Below are 12,339 nucleotides of genomic sequence, written 5' to 3'. Positions count from 1 at the left end.
CGCTCTTGGCTGTAGGTAGGTGCTCTTTTCTGACTCAATCCAATCCTACTCTACCCAACCTCATCTTTCCTCATCAAGCAGTTAGAATCCATCAAAGAGCCCCCAATCCTTAACCATGCCCTTAACAATAATCATGGCCTCTATTTCTGAAATAAGAATTCATCTACCACCCTTCACCTCCTCTGCTGACACTTTCAACTACCAACTCTTGTTTCTTACATGGACATAGTCCCTAACTGGTCTCTCTGGTCTCCTTATCCCCCTTCAGTGCATTCACAGCAGCCACAGTTGTCTCTGAAATGTTTAAATCAGACCATGAAAATCCATGCTTAAAGATCTCCAAGGGCTTCTCACTGCACTCGGGATGAAATCCCATGTCCTCCTCAATGTAATCGACAAACTTTGGTATCACTGGGCCCACCCTCCCGCCCACTCCCCCCTCTTGACCAACTGCTCTCTGTGTTCCAGAAATTCTGGCCTTCTTTTAGTTCCTCCCACCTGAAGCCTCAAACACACATTTTCCCCACCTATCAGTGAGAATTCTCCTACTCATCTCTCAGATCTCAGCTCTAAATGTCACTTACTCAGAGAGACCATTCTTGAAACCCTGATCTAAAAATAGGCTTACTTATTACAAAATTGGAGGCAGCTTGTACTTTCCCTTCATAGCATTTACTATAATGTATAATCATATTAATGTCTGTTAAGTCGATCTGGTCTAATGTGACATTTAAAGCCATCATTTCCTTATTAATTTTCTGTCTGGATATCTGTCCATTGATGTTAGTGGGGTATTAAAGTTCCCACTATTATTGTATTGCTGTCATTTTCTCCTTTGTATTCATTAATATTTGCTTTATATATTTAGGTGCTACTGTGTTGGGTGCATAGATTATAATCATATACGTTTTTGTATTTATTAATTATCTGCCTGCCCATTAGCCTGTTAGCTCCTTGTAATGCTTATTCCATTGACCATGGCATCTATTAGGTCTAGCACGGTGTCAGGGCACATTAGGTGCTCAATATGCATTAAATAAATGAATGATCAATGAATAAATAAGACATTTCTTTTAGTGAGTATCACTGGTCCCTGCAAGTTGAACTGATGAGCTATTAGTTATTATTTTTCTAGAGACAAAAGGCAAAGCCTCACTTCTAAACAATTTGGAAGCATACGCTGCTCCATTTTTGGCTTTCTTGGCATCCTTCTAACTGCTTTAAGTACTGAAATTAGAGTCATCCACTTTTCACACCTTTTTAGTGCTTTTGAAATTACTCATGAGTCCTTTTAGGTTCCAATATAAGTCTTTAATAACCCAACTATTAAAATCTAGTTATACTCCTGACTTAATGCAATACACTAACAAATGTATTCTATGAATCCCTTCTTCCCAAATATAAGAAACCACATAAAAGAAAAAGGCTACCAAAAGAAATCTAATCTAAAATTTTGCTTCTATTTTATAACATGTTCCCTCTCCTATAATTCCACAAAAAATGTAGTACTGTTTAACAATTTGGCATGGTACCATATACTCTTACATATACTTACTGCAAAAGATAAAAGGCACAATTGCTAGAGGACAGACTCATAAAAGCCACAATCCACAGCATCAGCATTCCTTTTTTAATTTGTTTTTTATTGTGTTATAGTTCACATTTTATAGGTTTCAGATGTATCACAAAATGATTCAGTATTTTTATACAGTGCTAAATGATCACCACAATAAGTCTAGTTACCATTTGTCACCATACATAGTTACAAATTATTTTTTGTGTGATGAGAACCTTTAACATTTATTCTCTTAGCAACTTACAAATATGCAATACAGTATTATTAACTATAGTCACCATACTATATATCGCATCCCCAGGACTTACGTATCTTATAATTAGAAGTTTGTACCTTTTAAATCCTATCACCCATTCATCCACCCCCCATAACCCCCTATTCTGGCAACCACCAATTCTTCTCTGTGTAAGGAACTAAACTACTATCTTGCACCAGATACACATATTAACTCAAAATGGATTAAAGACTTGAATTGTAAGACCTGAAACCATAAAAATCCTAGAAGAAAACATAGGCTCCTTGACATTGGTCTTGGCAATGATTTTTGGACCTGACTCCAAAATCAGAGGGAACGAGGCAAAAATAAACAAATGGGACTACATCAACCCACAAAGCTTCTACACAGTGAGGGAGGTCAGCATTTATTCTTAATGTTTTTATTCCCATTGACTATATGTCAGTTGATATTACAACACAACTATTTTGACTCCCCCAGAAATACCTTTCTACAACATGTGTGTCATCGTGGCACTACCCTAATTTGAATGTCCAGTGGCTTTGCATTTTTATAACTGCTTCCCAAACTGGGATATATCAAAGCGAAGGCTCAGCACTAAAAGCAGGACAAGCTAGTCACATTCATGTTCCCACACCCTAACTGAACAAAGCATTTGTCCTATAGCATACTACTGGGTTTATAATATAACAATACCATTATCATAAACCATTCATATCAATGTGGAATCTCTTAAACTTGATCATATGTTTTTATTGCCAAAGAAAGAAAGGGAAATAGGCTTAGTCAAAGCAAGAGAGCCTGATATCAACCATACAGACTTCATGGAGTATCAAGGCCCACTTCTCTTTTTAAAAAAAAAGAAGGAAAAAAAAGTATTTGTGAATCTGATTTTTAAAAAGTTTTGATACTTTGAGAAAAAAAAGTTTTAGATTTTCAAAAGAGATTTGTAAGCTTAATATACATAGTATACTATTAGTTCACATATCATTTTCTGACCTAGTGAAATTGAAAATCTGAATAAGCCCCCCAAATAGTCTATACTGGAAGGATACAAATTCATCTTCATTCCCTATTTGGCAACTGCTACCTCTGAAAGGGTCTGTCTTGTTCTTGGCCTAAATCTCTGTGAAATGAAATATCTGCCTATTTTTAATCATAATTTGTCCTGCTGTAGCACTGTTGTGAAACAAACCTGATCCAGACACAAGTGCTGAGGAAGTTGAGCTGTTAAAACATTCATCTGTTCTCTGTTAACTTGGCGTTGTTGATAAACCCACGGTAACATCTGAGCAAAACAGCCTTAAAAAAATCAACAGACCAAGTTTTTACCCCCAGAGTCAACACTGAGAATCCAGCAACCACAGAAACATTGTTGGACATTTCCCTTAAATTTTGTGTTTCTCTGAATTAATTACCTTGAACTTCGCTTTATTTCCTAGAATTTGTCAGTATAACAAATTCAAAGAGCTGAGAATGTGCACTGTCCACACCTCTCCATATCTGCCTCTCTTGATCCTTCAGAGAAAGGTCTCTGACTGTATAACTCAAAATCACCACACAGGACAGACAGTAGTTCCCCTCTCTTTGCTACTGCTGCCGTTGATCATTAAAATGATCAATAAGCATATAAAAAGCATATGTCCTTTAGCCCAAACATATTTCAGTATATAAATACAAAAAAAAACTGTTAAATCAGCATTCCTTAAACTTGGAAAATTTAAAAACTTGGCAATATCTGTTAAACATGCAGATTTCTAGGGTAATATCCTCAAGAATCTTGACTCTCAGATGGGTCTACAGAGTTTGTATGTTTAACAAGCACTCCCCAATCCCCCAAGTAATTTTTTAAATTGAGATATAATTATAATTCAAATACCATAAAATCTACAGTGTGAAATTTAGTGGTTTTTAGTATATTCGCAAGGTTATACAACCAACCCCATCTAATTCCAGAACATTTCTTCACCCCGAAAAGAAACCTGTACCCATTAACAGTCAATCCCCAAGCACAGGAACTGGATAGTTTCAGATGAGTGAACAGGCAAATTAATAACTGCCTGCTAAAGGTGACCTGTTTTTCAGAAGCCTGCAAAGTTCATGTGTTTCAAGGTTGACTCACAGTATTTGAATATGTTCAGCACTATTCACTTCAACCTACAGTCACTTATTTTAAGCTGTTTATTTTTCAAGTTGAAAGCTAATTAATTATAAGATAAAATGTGCTTTGATTCTAAAAGAGCATTTAAAGTATAGGCTGTATCAGTACTATCGGATATCAATCTTTCACCCTTTCACAAAGGGAGGGGAAGAGAGATTCTGAATATTAAGAACGTACTACTTTTTCTCTGTATTAAGGAGTCTTATGGACAAAATGAATTCCTCCCTATCTGTCGATTAGCATAAACGAGAGATCTAGTCAGAAGCAGTATGTACCTGTTTCACTGGGAAGCTGGAAAACAACTAGACCATGGCCACTAGATGCCTTAAGTAAGAAACAACCACCAGACTGTGACGCAGCCCGAGCTGAAATCCAATAGGTCAATGAGACACTGGAACATGCAGGAAATTGTTCTTTTCAACGGAAAGTTTCCTGGCATCATTCGTCAGCAGAAAAAAAGCAAAATGGGCTATTTACTAGGACATGGACAAGAAGCAAAATGTCAAGTGGACTTCCAAAAAATAAGAGTTTCTGAAAACCCTGATAAGACCATCCAAAAAGCAGGAGACCAGAAGGTCCCATTATGCTGCATTTTAACTAATGCGATCAGCAATTCTAACACCGGTGGCTGGATATTTATTGTATGTCTAGATATAGTGCAGAGGCCCTGGGTAAACGACGAAAAGGTCAAGCCATTGTTTGGTTTAAGATGCCAGACAATGGGCGCTGATGGTACGGCACCTGTGGAGCGAAGCTAGCGAAGAATACCTGGGCCATCAGAGGAAGCCGCTCCCGGTGAAATTCTGCTAGACTGCCGGAGGAGCGCCTGGGATGTGAGGTCAAGAGTCTTGGACTGAAAGGCCCCAGCTGATGCTAGTAATCGATAAGACTTCAGCCTTTAAAGGACAGCAGGTAATAGGGGCTTCTTAAGAGAAGCAAAGACCATTGGTCTATTTGCTATAGAGATGGACAAGAATAATCAGGCTATCTGCCCTTGTAAATTTTTTTTTAAAAAGCAAAAAACTATTTGTAAGTTGGCTAACTTAGAAGCTGAGAAAGGTGAAGAGCAGCAGTCTATTTGGAGAAGGTAAGAACCAGTGGGAGAAGGTATGAAAAGCCTTATTACAGGGTATGGCCCAGAAATACTCCCCAGAAAAGCCTGCTGGTATGCTATCCTCAAATCTTTGAGACTTAAAAAGGGACGTTTGAGAGTTTATCAGCAAAAATTGGGTATGAATAAAACTAGATGGTGAAGCCAAGTAACTACTCTCCAAAACAAGTTCTCATTCCAACTACTTCCAGAGTTCCTTCTCTAATGTATAGTCTAAATAACTTATAAATTGGGGGACTGTTGTTATTAATAATTGCAGTGGAGATCTTTAAACAAATACTAGATGCTTTCACAATCCAAGTACCAGACAATGGAAAGCACTGAAATAGTTTGTATCACTTTGTGGATAATTGTTAAAATAATTTATGTAGATCTAAGCCTCATGCTGCCTTTACTCAAAGCCCTACCAGCAAAAAACTATACCATGAAAATAATATGGGACACTGCTACCACCTCAACCCTGAGGACCATAATTTTTAGATTATATTTTATATTAAAACTGTTCTGCTTGCATTCTAATTAAATATATATGGCTGGATAATATATAGCTTGTTTTTGAAATGCATCAGAGTTTTATTTAATAAACATTATATTTATCAACTGTTAAATTTCAAAGCAGGCAACACTAAGAATTTTAGTCCATGAGGTATATGCACACTAGAAACGATTTTTAAAAAAAAAACCACAAAGATAAATCAACTTTTTTTTTTAATCCTCACCTGAGGACATGTTTAGAGAGAGGAAGAGAGGAAGAGAGGGAGAGAGAGAAAGAAAAAGAGAGAGAGAGAGGGAGGGAGGGGGAGAAAGAGAGAGACATTGATAAGAGAAACACTGACCCCAAGCCGGGATCGAACCCACAACCTAAGTATGTGCCCTGACCAGGAATCAAACTGGCAACCTTTAGGTGCACAGGACAACGCAACCAACTGAGCCACTCCAAGCTGGGCTATAAATGTTTTATTGTGCCAGATCCACCAATGACCCTTCTTAGAAAATCTGCCTCCATATAGCTCCTGTTGAGTAACTCACCCCAAAACTACCCCTAAACGTAGCATGCTGGCCTGAGACTATGCAGGCTCATTTTAAAGTACGAGCAGGACCAATTAGGCAATCCTATTTAGCAAGAGCTGTTGATACTAGAGTTGAATGGTCATAGTAGACCTTTCTGAGATATTTCAGGCCCTGTGCAAAACAAAGGTACAAAGTAGGTCAAGAAATAAGGGAGAACACCTAATTCATAGGAGAGACAGAGAGCAATACAGGTGAGTCCTAGAGTCTCTTTGGCACCTGTCCTTTCTGGGGACTACTTATTCATCTTTTTCTGGAATCCCTCTATATTTATAATACCCTCCCCCACTGTACTTGAGTGACTATGTCTGGGTTTCTGTTTCTTAAAATAAAATAACTAAAACAGAAGGAATTCCTAAAGATATTAACTTACTTTTTCTCTTAAAACTTCAGAGCAAAGTTATTTTTTAGCCTGTAGGATTTCATAAACACATTTACCTGAAGACAATAAAGATAATTTCATCCTTTAACTCTTTGTTCCTTTTTCCCTTCAACAGATATATTTTGCGTGTCTCCAAGCTGACTAGGTATACAGCAGTGCACAAAGGAGACACAACTTCTCTTTTCGGAAATTTACAATCAAGTGGAAGAAACAGGCATTTGAAAAGTAATACACAGGGTGTGAGCAGCGAAAGTAAAAGAAAGGACCTACTTAGGAGTGGGTGATGATTAGAGAAAGCTTCTTAGGAGTAACACTGAGCCTTAGACTTGAAAGAGTTAGCCAAGCAAAGAGTGAAGAATCATTCCAGGCAGAAGGGGAAGAAGATACAAGCGTTCCCAACCTGAACAGATCTTAAGTGTTCCAGAAAGTAAAAGAGGGCCAGTGTTGAAGTACAGTGAGGAAGAGGAAGACTACGGTACCAGTGGGCAGGAAGGAAGGTCAAGATTACAGGCAAGGGAGACGACGTGAGCTTTTTTAGTGGGAAACCTCCGGAGAGTTCTCAGCAGGGAGTGACAGATCTGATACACGTTTTAGGAAAGTCTCTCTAGATGCGATGGAGAATGGGATGAAAGAGACTGGGTGTCAGTTAGGAAGACCAGGTGGGAGGTTACCAAACAGGATATGATACTGGCTTGGAGGCAGAAAAAGGGTTTCAAGACCTTAAAGCTTTAGAGTATCCTATATGGTACTGATTGGTTAGTAAAAGTGTCCCCCCTACTCTTGTGGCCAATTACTACTTTGAAAGTTTTCAGAAAAATTTATGCATATGTTAGAATTCTCAGTCTTCCTTATATCAGCCCATTCTGATATTTTTAAAATTCAATGTATTACTTGACAAAGGTGTTAGCTAATGCTACTGCAGTAATCCTATTGCAACATATAACCAACATGTATCAAACCAACAGGTTATATATCTCAAACTTACAAAATATTACATAAATTATATCTCAATTTTTAAAAATTCAACATATTACTGTTTGAGGGAGGAAAATGGGGCAAAGAGTAAGAATATTATATAATAAATCTACTCTTTAAATTAACAGCTTCAGAAAATTGCCTTGACAGGGGGATTATACCTGGTGGTATTTAATTAGATAATTTAAATATTATTCTTTTTCCATTATCCTAAGAAGAAAGGAGAGGCAAAAAATATACTCTAATTTGAAAGGGCAATGATTTCCTTAAATTTCATTAAATACCAAGTTACTATATAAAGCTGAATATATTTGATACTCTAAAAATTGAACTATCTGGGAAGAGTCAACTTCAAACCCCAGCTGTCAATTATCAAGTCAAGACTAAAAGAAATAACTGCTTTCCTTATCTTTCGAAAGAAGGTAGAAAAAAATACTTTTGGAGGACTACTTAAATCACCAGCCAAAAAAGGAAAGAGAATGAAACTTCTATTAAGGTCAATGGCTAAAATTTTGGTTTTAGCAAAGATGCATCTCCACTGGGAGTGGGGAGAGAATAGGGTGGACAAAGGTTGTTAGAAAGGTAATAAAGAACCAGCAGCTATTTGCCCCTCTCTGAAGAATCCCTGAAGTCAGCTGGTTAATTGGAGAAATTGAGAGCAACTAAAAGGGTCATACAGGTAGACAGGGCAGAACGCAAGGTAATGTTAACTGAATACTTGCTCTGTGGCAGGCACTATGCTAAGCACCTTATTGTTCATAATTTCATTTAATCACTTATATAACCCTGGGAGATCGGTATCGTTAGCTCCACCTAACGAATGGAGAAACTGAGACAAAGACAGGCCAACTAAGATGAGCACGGTGATACAGGAAGGGTGAACTAAGAAGCCGAACATCTGAACCCCAATGTCAAACTGTCTCTGTGCCGCCGCTTCCGTAACTCAGTACAGTGCTGGATACCCCCCAGGCTGACATCTCTCACAGCAGCACAGAAGTGACTCCACTCTTAGATCCACTCTTAGTCCCATCTGAATACAACTTTAGAGATCAAGTAAACAAATCCAATCGCCAAATGAGTTGTATTTTATTTCATATTCATCAGCTGTAATCTGATCCAGGACCTGCCCTCTTAAAAAACAACACAAAATAAAACAAAAACCTGCCCTTGCCCACAAGGAAGACTTTTAGTGGATGAAAACAACTCAAAAGGTAACTCTCAGAATACTCTGGAAAGCTGCTGGGTGGCATCTATAAACCTTAGTGCACACACGTGCTGACCCAGCAATTCCAAAAAGTGTGTATGTATGCTCACCACACAGGTTCAAGGCTAACGGCAGCTCTACGCACACTGGCCCTCATCTAGAAGCGACCCAGAGGCCCGCTGGTTGCGGTGTACTCAGGGTGGAGCAAGCAAAGCGCACCCGCCCATGGCAACGGGACGAATCTCAGACAAGTAAGGGGACTGAGAAAGCCAGGCCACAAAGGGGCCCTACGGCATGACTCCATTCATATGAAGCTCAAAAACAGTCAAAGTAACCTCCCGAGTTCAAGGTCAGGGCAGTGATTACTCTGTGGAGGGGCAATGACGCGGAGGTGGAGAAGGGAAGGAGAGCTCTGAGCAGCTTTTGAAACAGTAACCCTTTTCCACCTGAGTATTCCCTAGCCGCCCACCCGCACCGAAGCCTAGTTCACAACTGTCAGGGTTTTAATTGTTCCCTTAAGACTAGAGAGTATGACCGAAAACCATAAATGGGTGATTCTATTTACGACGAGGTTACCATTTCTTCTTTTAGAATATTTTATTACATGTAAAGGAATAGCTTTGGGATAAATATTTTATTAACTACAAGAAGGAAATGGGCAAAGAAAAAACACAGACAGGCAGGAAACAAAAGTTTATCTAAAAACTTCCTTTGCAAAATAATACTCTGACAAAGATGAGTGAGTGGAAAGAACGAATATCCTGAAGCATACTCTAATACTGTTCCCAATAAAGCTTACTTTAAAAAGCTACTTTGCTCTGCTAAGGTTTGTTACTTATTTCCCTGGTTAACATAATGTGATTACAACCTACTCTGTGTTTTGGAGCTAAGCTATGCAACTTCCTAAAACGGCTACAGAGCACCAGGTTAAGAGAAGGGAAAGTGACATTTATGCACGATGCTCTTATTAATTTTAATGAGCATTAAGGTCTTTTAAACACTGTGATTATGAATTATGGTTGACAAGTGTGATAAGGCAGCTTATAAATTTGCTTTTCTTTTACTTACTATAAATGTTTCTAATTTTTCTTAGCAACTGACATTAGAAATTCAAGTATTTTCAAGATGAAATTTCCTAAAAAACTATATATCTGATTCCAGAAGACCTGTAGATGGTGCTCCAATAGAAAGTCAGAATTCCAGTGATCACACCATTTTGACTTTGAATAAGACTTTAGCTCCAAATTCTGCAGGCTTCCTTTAGCTTAAATTTAGATAGGCATTTTAGAAACAGTTTGCAAGTAAAACAAGCAGAATTAATGTGTTATCAATCACGCTGTCTAGCTGTTATACATTCAGAATTTAGGAACTTATTCTGTGAGCTCTGCAAGTCACTCGACCCTTCTTAATCAAAATATGTTGCAAATGTCTAAACATCTTACATGTCTACGAAATGCTCTGCACCTTCGAATACTGTGACACACCAACTAGAACCTCTGAAGAGCAAAACCCAGCTATGCTCGCACCCGAAACAGCCCCTGCCGACGTAGGCTGAAAAATAACAGTGATGCTTTGTGCAGCTGATTCATTTTACCCTTTCAAATCTTTCTTTCATAATTAGGTTTCTAGCTCCTAGGGTGATTAAAATACACTTTTCTTTCAAGAAAGAGGAAACTTTATGTAAGAAAAGTAATATAGTAATACAAAACTGCCTAGGTTATATTACGCTTATACTTTTGACTCCAGCTTTAAATTTAAGACAGCTGTATTTTCACACACATTTGTATTTGCAATTAAAAAAGTACTTCTCATCCAGCAACTTTCTATCACTGCTAAGACCGTCAGACATCTGATGGTCAGGACAGGTGGTATGTATGTGTAATATTGCTTATTTCTTTAAGAGAGTAAAGTGAATAAATGTAGTCATCTAAGAAATGAACAATAATAAAAGAAATACTATAGATACCTAAGAAATTGTGCAAACTAAGTTTCTGAAATATTCTACTGTCTAAAAATATAATTATATGATGTAGAAACTTTATCACTTCTCTTTTATCTCAATGGAGTCTCAAACATCATATACAAAGAGATATGAATTAAGGATTTAATTATTATAAAATTTTCATTTATAGTCACTCTTGGAGTATAATTGCATTACTATTAAAAACACCTGATTCTAAATCATTTATTTAACTTTAAAGGTCCTTTATATAAGTAATCCATTATTATACATATATGGATTTATTATGAATTTAATTATACAAATTTAATTACCTCATTTTACTTTGTAGGAATTATATATACCTTAATGTTCTCATTTCTCACAAATAACAAAATTTCAATGAAAATAGTCTTTACTAAAAATTCAAATAGAATGTTTTGGTCAGTATTTCTAGCTTAATGTCACAGAAAAAAATGAAGACAAGTGAAACCATTTTGAGTAGAAACAATTTCCCCTTTGGCTTAGGTATGAGAGAGTCACTCTACCTCACAGAGCAGTAAGTCAATGATGTGGAAGACCATGCAGAGCGGGAACTTGGCGGTGAACAGGGTGAGGAACCACTGGGAAGCGTACATGTGGGCCTCCAGGTTCAGGTCACAAAAATGGCTGTGCAGGTCCGGTAACTGCTCCTGAAGTCAAAGGGGAAAGTTTAGCGGATGGAAGGTGAAAGAAGCTTTATTTCCTGCCACCACTGCCATTTATGACAAGCATCCTGTGAACACTCTTCATTTTATGGCAGCATTCACTGAATTGTATATAACTACGCAGAAGTGATGGTGGGAGGTGAGAATTAGGGACATGACAGATCACCAAGGAAAAGAAAGAGATTTGTTAGGAACAAATAACAAAGCTCATCTCCTGCTCACTGGACTGGTCTTGTTTCTGGGGAGATGCTCAGATGACCCACCTGCCTCCTAAGAAATATCGCGACTCCAGGATCAAGTGACAGCACCCCCATTCGGGATTTAACTCCCAACTAGCTAGGAAAGAGATGTACTTGATGCCAACATCATCTGGGTTTTATGATATTACTTCAGTATATTTTTTGGCACTTAGAAAATGCCGAACATAGCCAAGGTCTTAAAAACCTATCTTCGAGATCTTAAAAAAATGGCAAAATACAGAAATGGCAAGTGCACAGTGTGAAATTGAGTGTCTCCTTAAAATGCCTTTATGCTGCTTTACCTGTTTGCCCAAGCTATACTAGTAAATTCATTTCAAACGCGTGGAAGGCAAAGTACACAGCATTAGCACAGTATTCCCAGAACTGAAGGGCAAAGGCAGAGATATGCAAAAGCTCATTTTTGTTTTGTTTTCATAAACAGACCACAAAAACAAAAAACCAATTCTTGTGCAAGCTGCTCTTTGAAAAACATCCAAATGTGCCCATCTAGTCCTTTAACTGGGGCGTCCAATGGTCATCCAGTTAACAGACAAAAAGCGCTAACAGAAAGATGTGTTTGGGTTTCTTCACAGTTCTGCAAACTTGCTATTCATTTATCAGATACAGGTATTTGACTCTCCAAGCACGTAGGAGTCGTGACCTTTGAAAAAAAATATAAGCTGAAGCCTGGCCGGGCGTGGCTCAGCGGTTGAGTGTCGACCTAGGATCCAGGCGATCAGGG

General features: G+C 37.9%; 1 protein-coding gene across 2 annotated transcripts in view; it reads right to left on the bottom strand.

Annotated features, from left to right (window-relative positions):
• Positions 1-12,339, bottom strand: part of RABGAP1L (RAB GTPase activating protein 1 like) — a gene marked incomplete at its 5' end in the record, with an annotated part of 365,222 nt that overhangs the window by 120,298 nt on the left and 232,585 nt on the right. For both annotated transcript variants that reach the window (XM_081121358.1, XM_081121362.1), the window contains one exon: positions 11,200-11,343. In XM_081121358.1, coding sequence (XP_080977484.1) covers positions 11,200-11,343 — 144 coding nt within the window. The remainder of the gene's footprint in view (positions 1-11,199; positions 11,344-12,339) is intronic.

Source organism: Miniopterus schreibersii (assembly GCF_964146895.1).
Source record: "Miniopterus schreibersii genome assembly, chromosome: 19".
NCBI classification, from domain to species: domain Eukaryota; kingdom Metazoa; phylum Chordata; class Mammalia; order Chiroptera; family Miniopteridae; genus Miniopterus; species Miniopterus schreibersii.
Note: the sequence above shows the minus strand (reverse complement) of the source record. Positions and strands in the feature narration are given on the sequence as shown.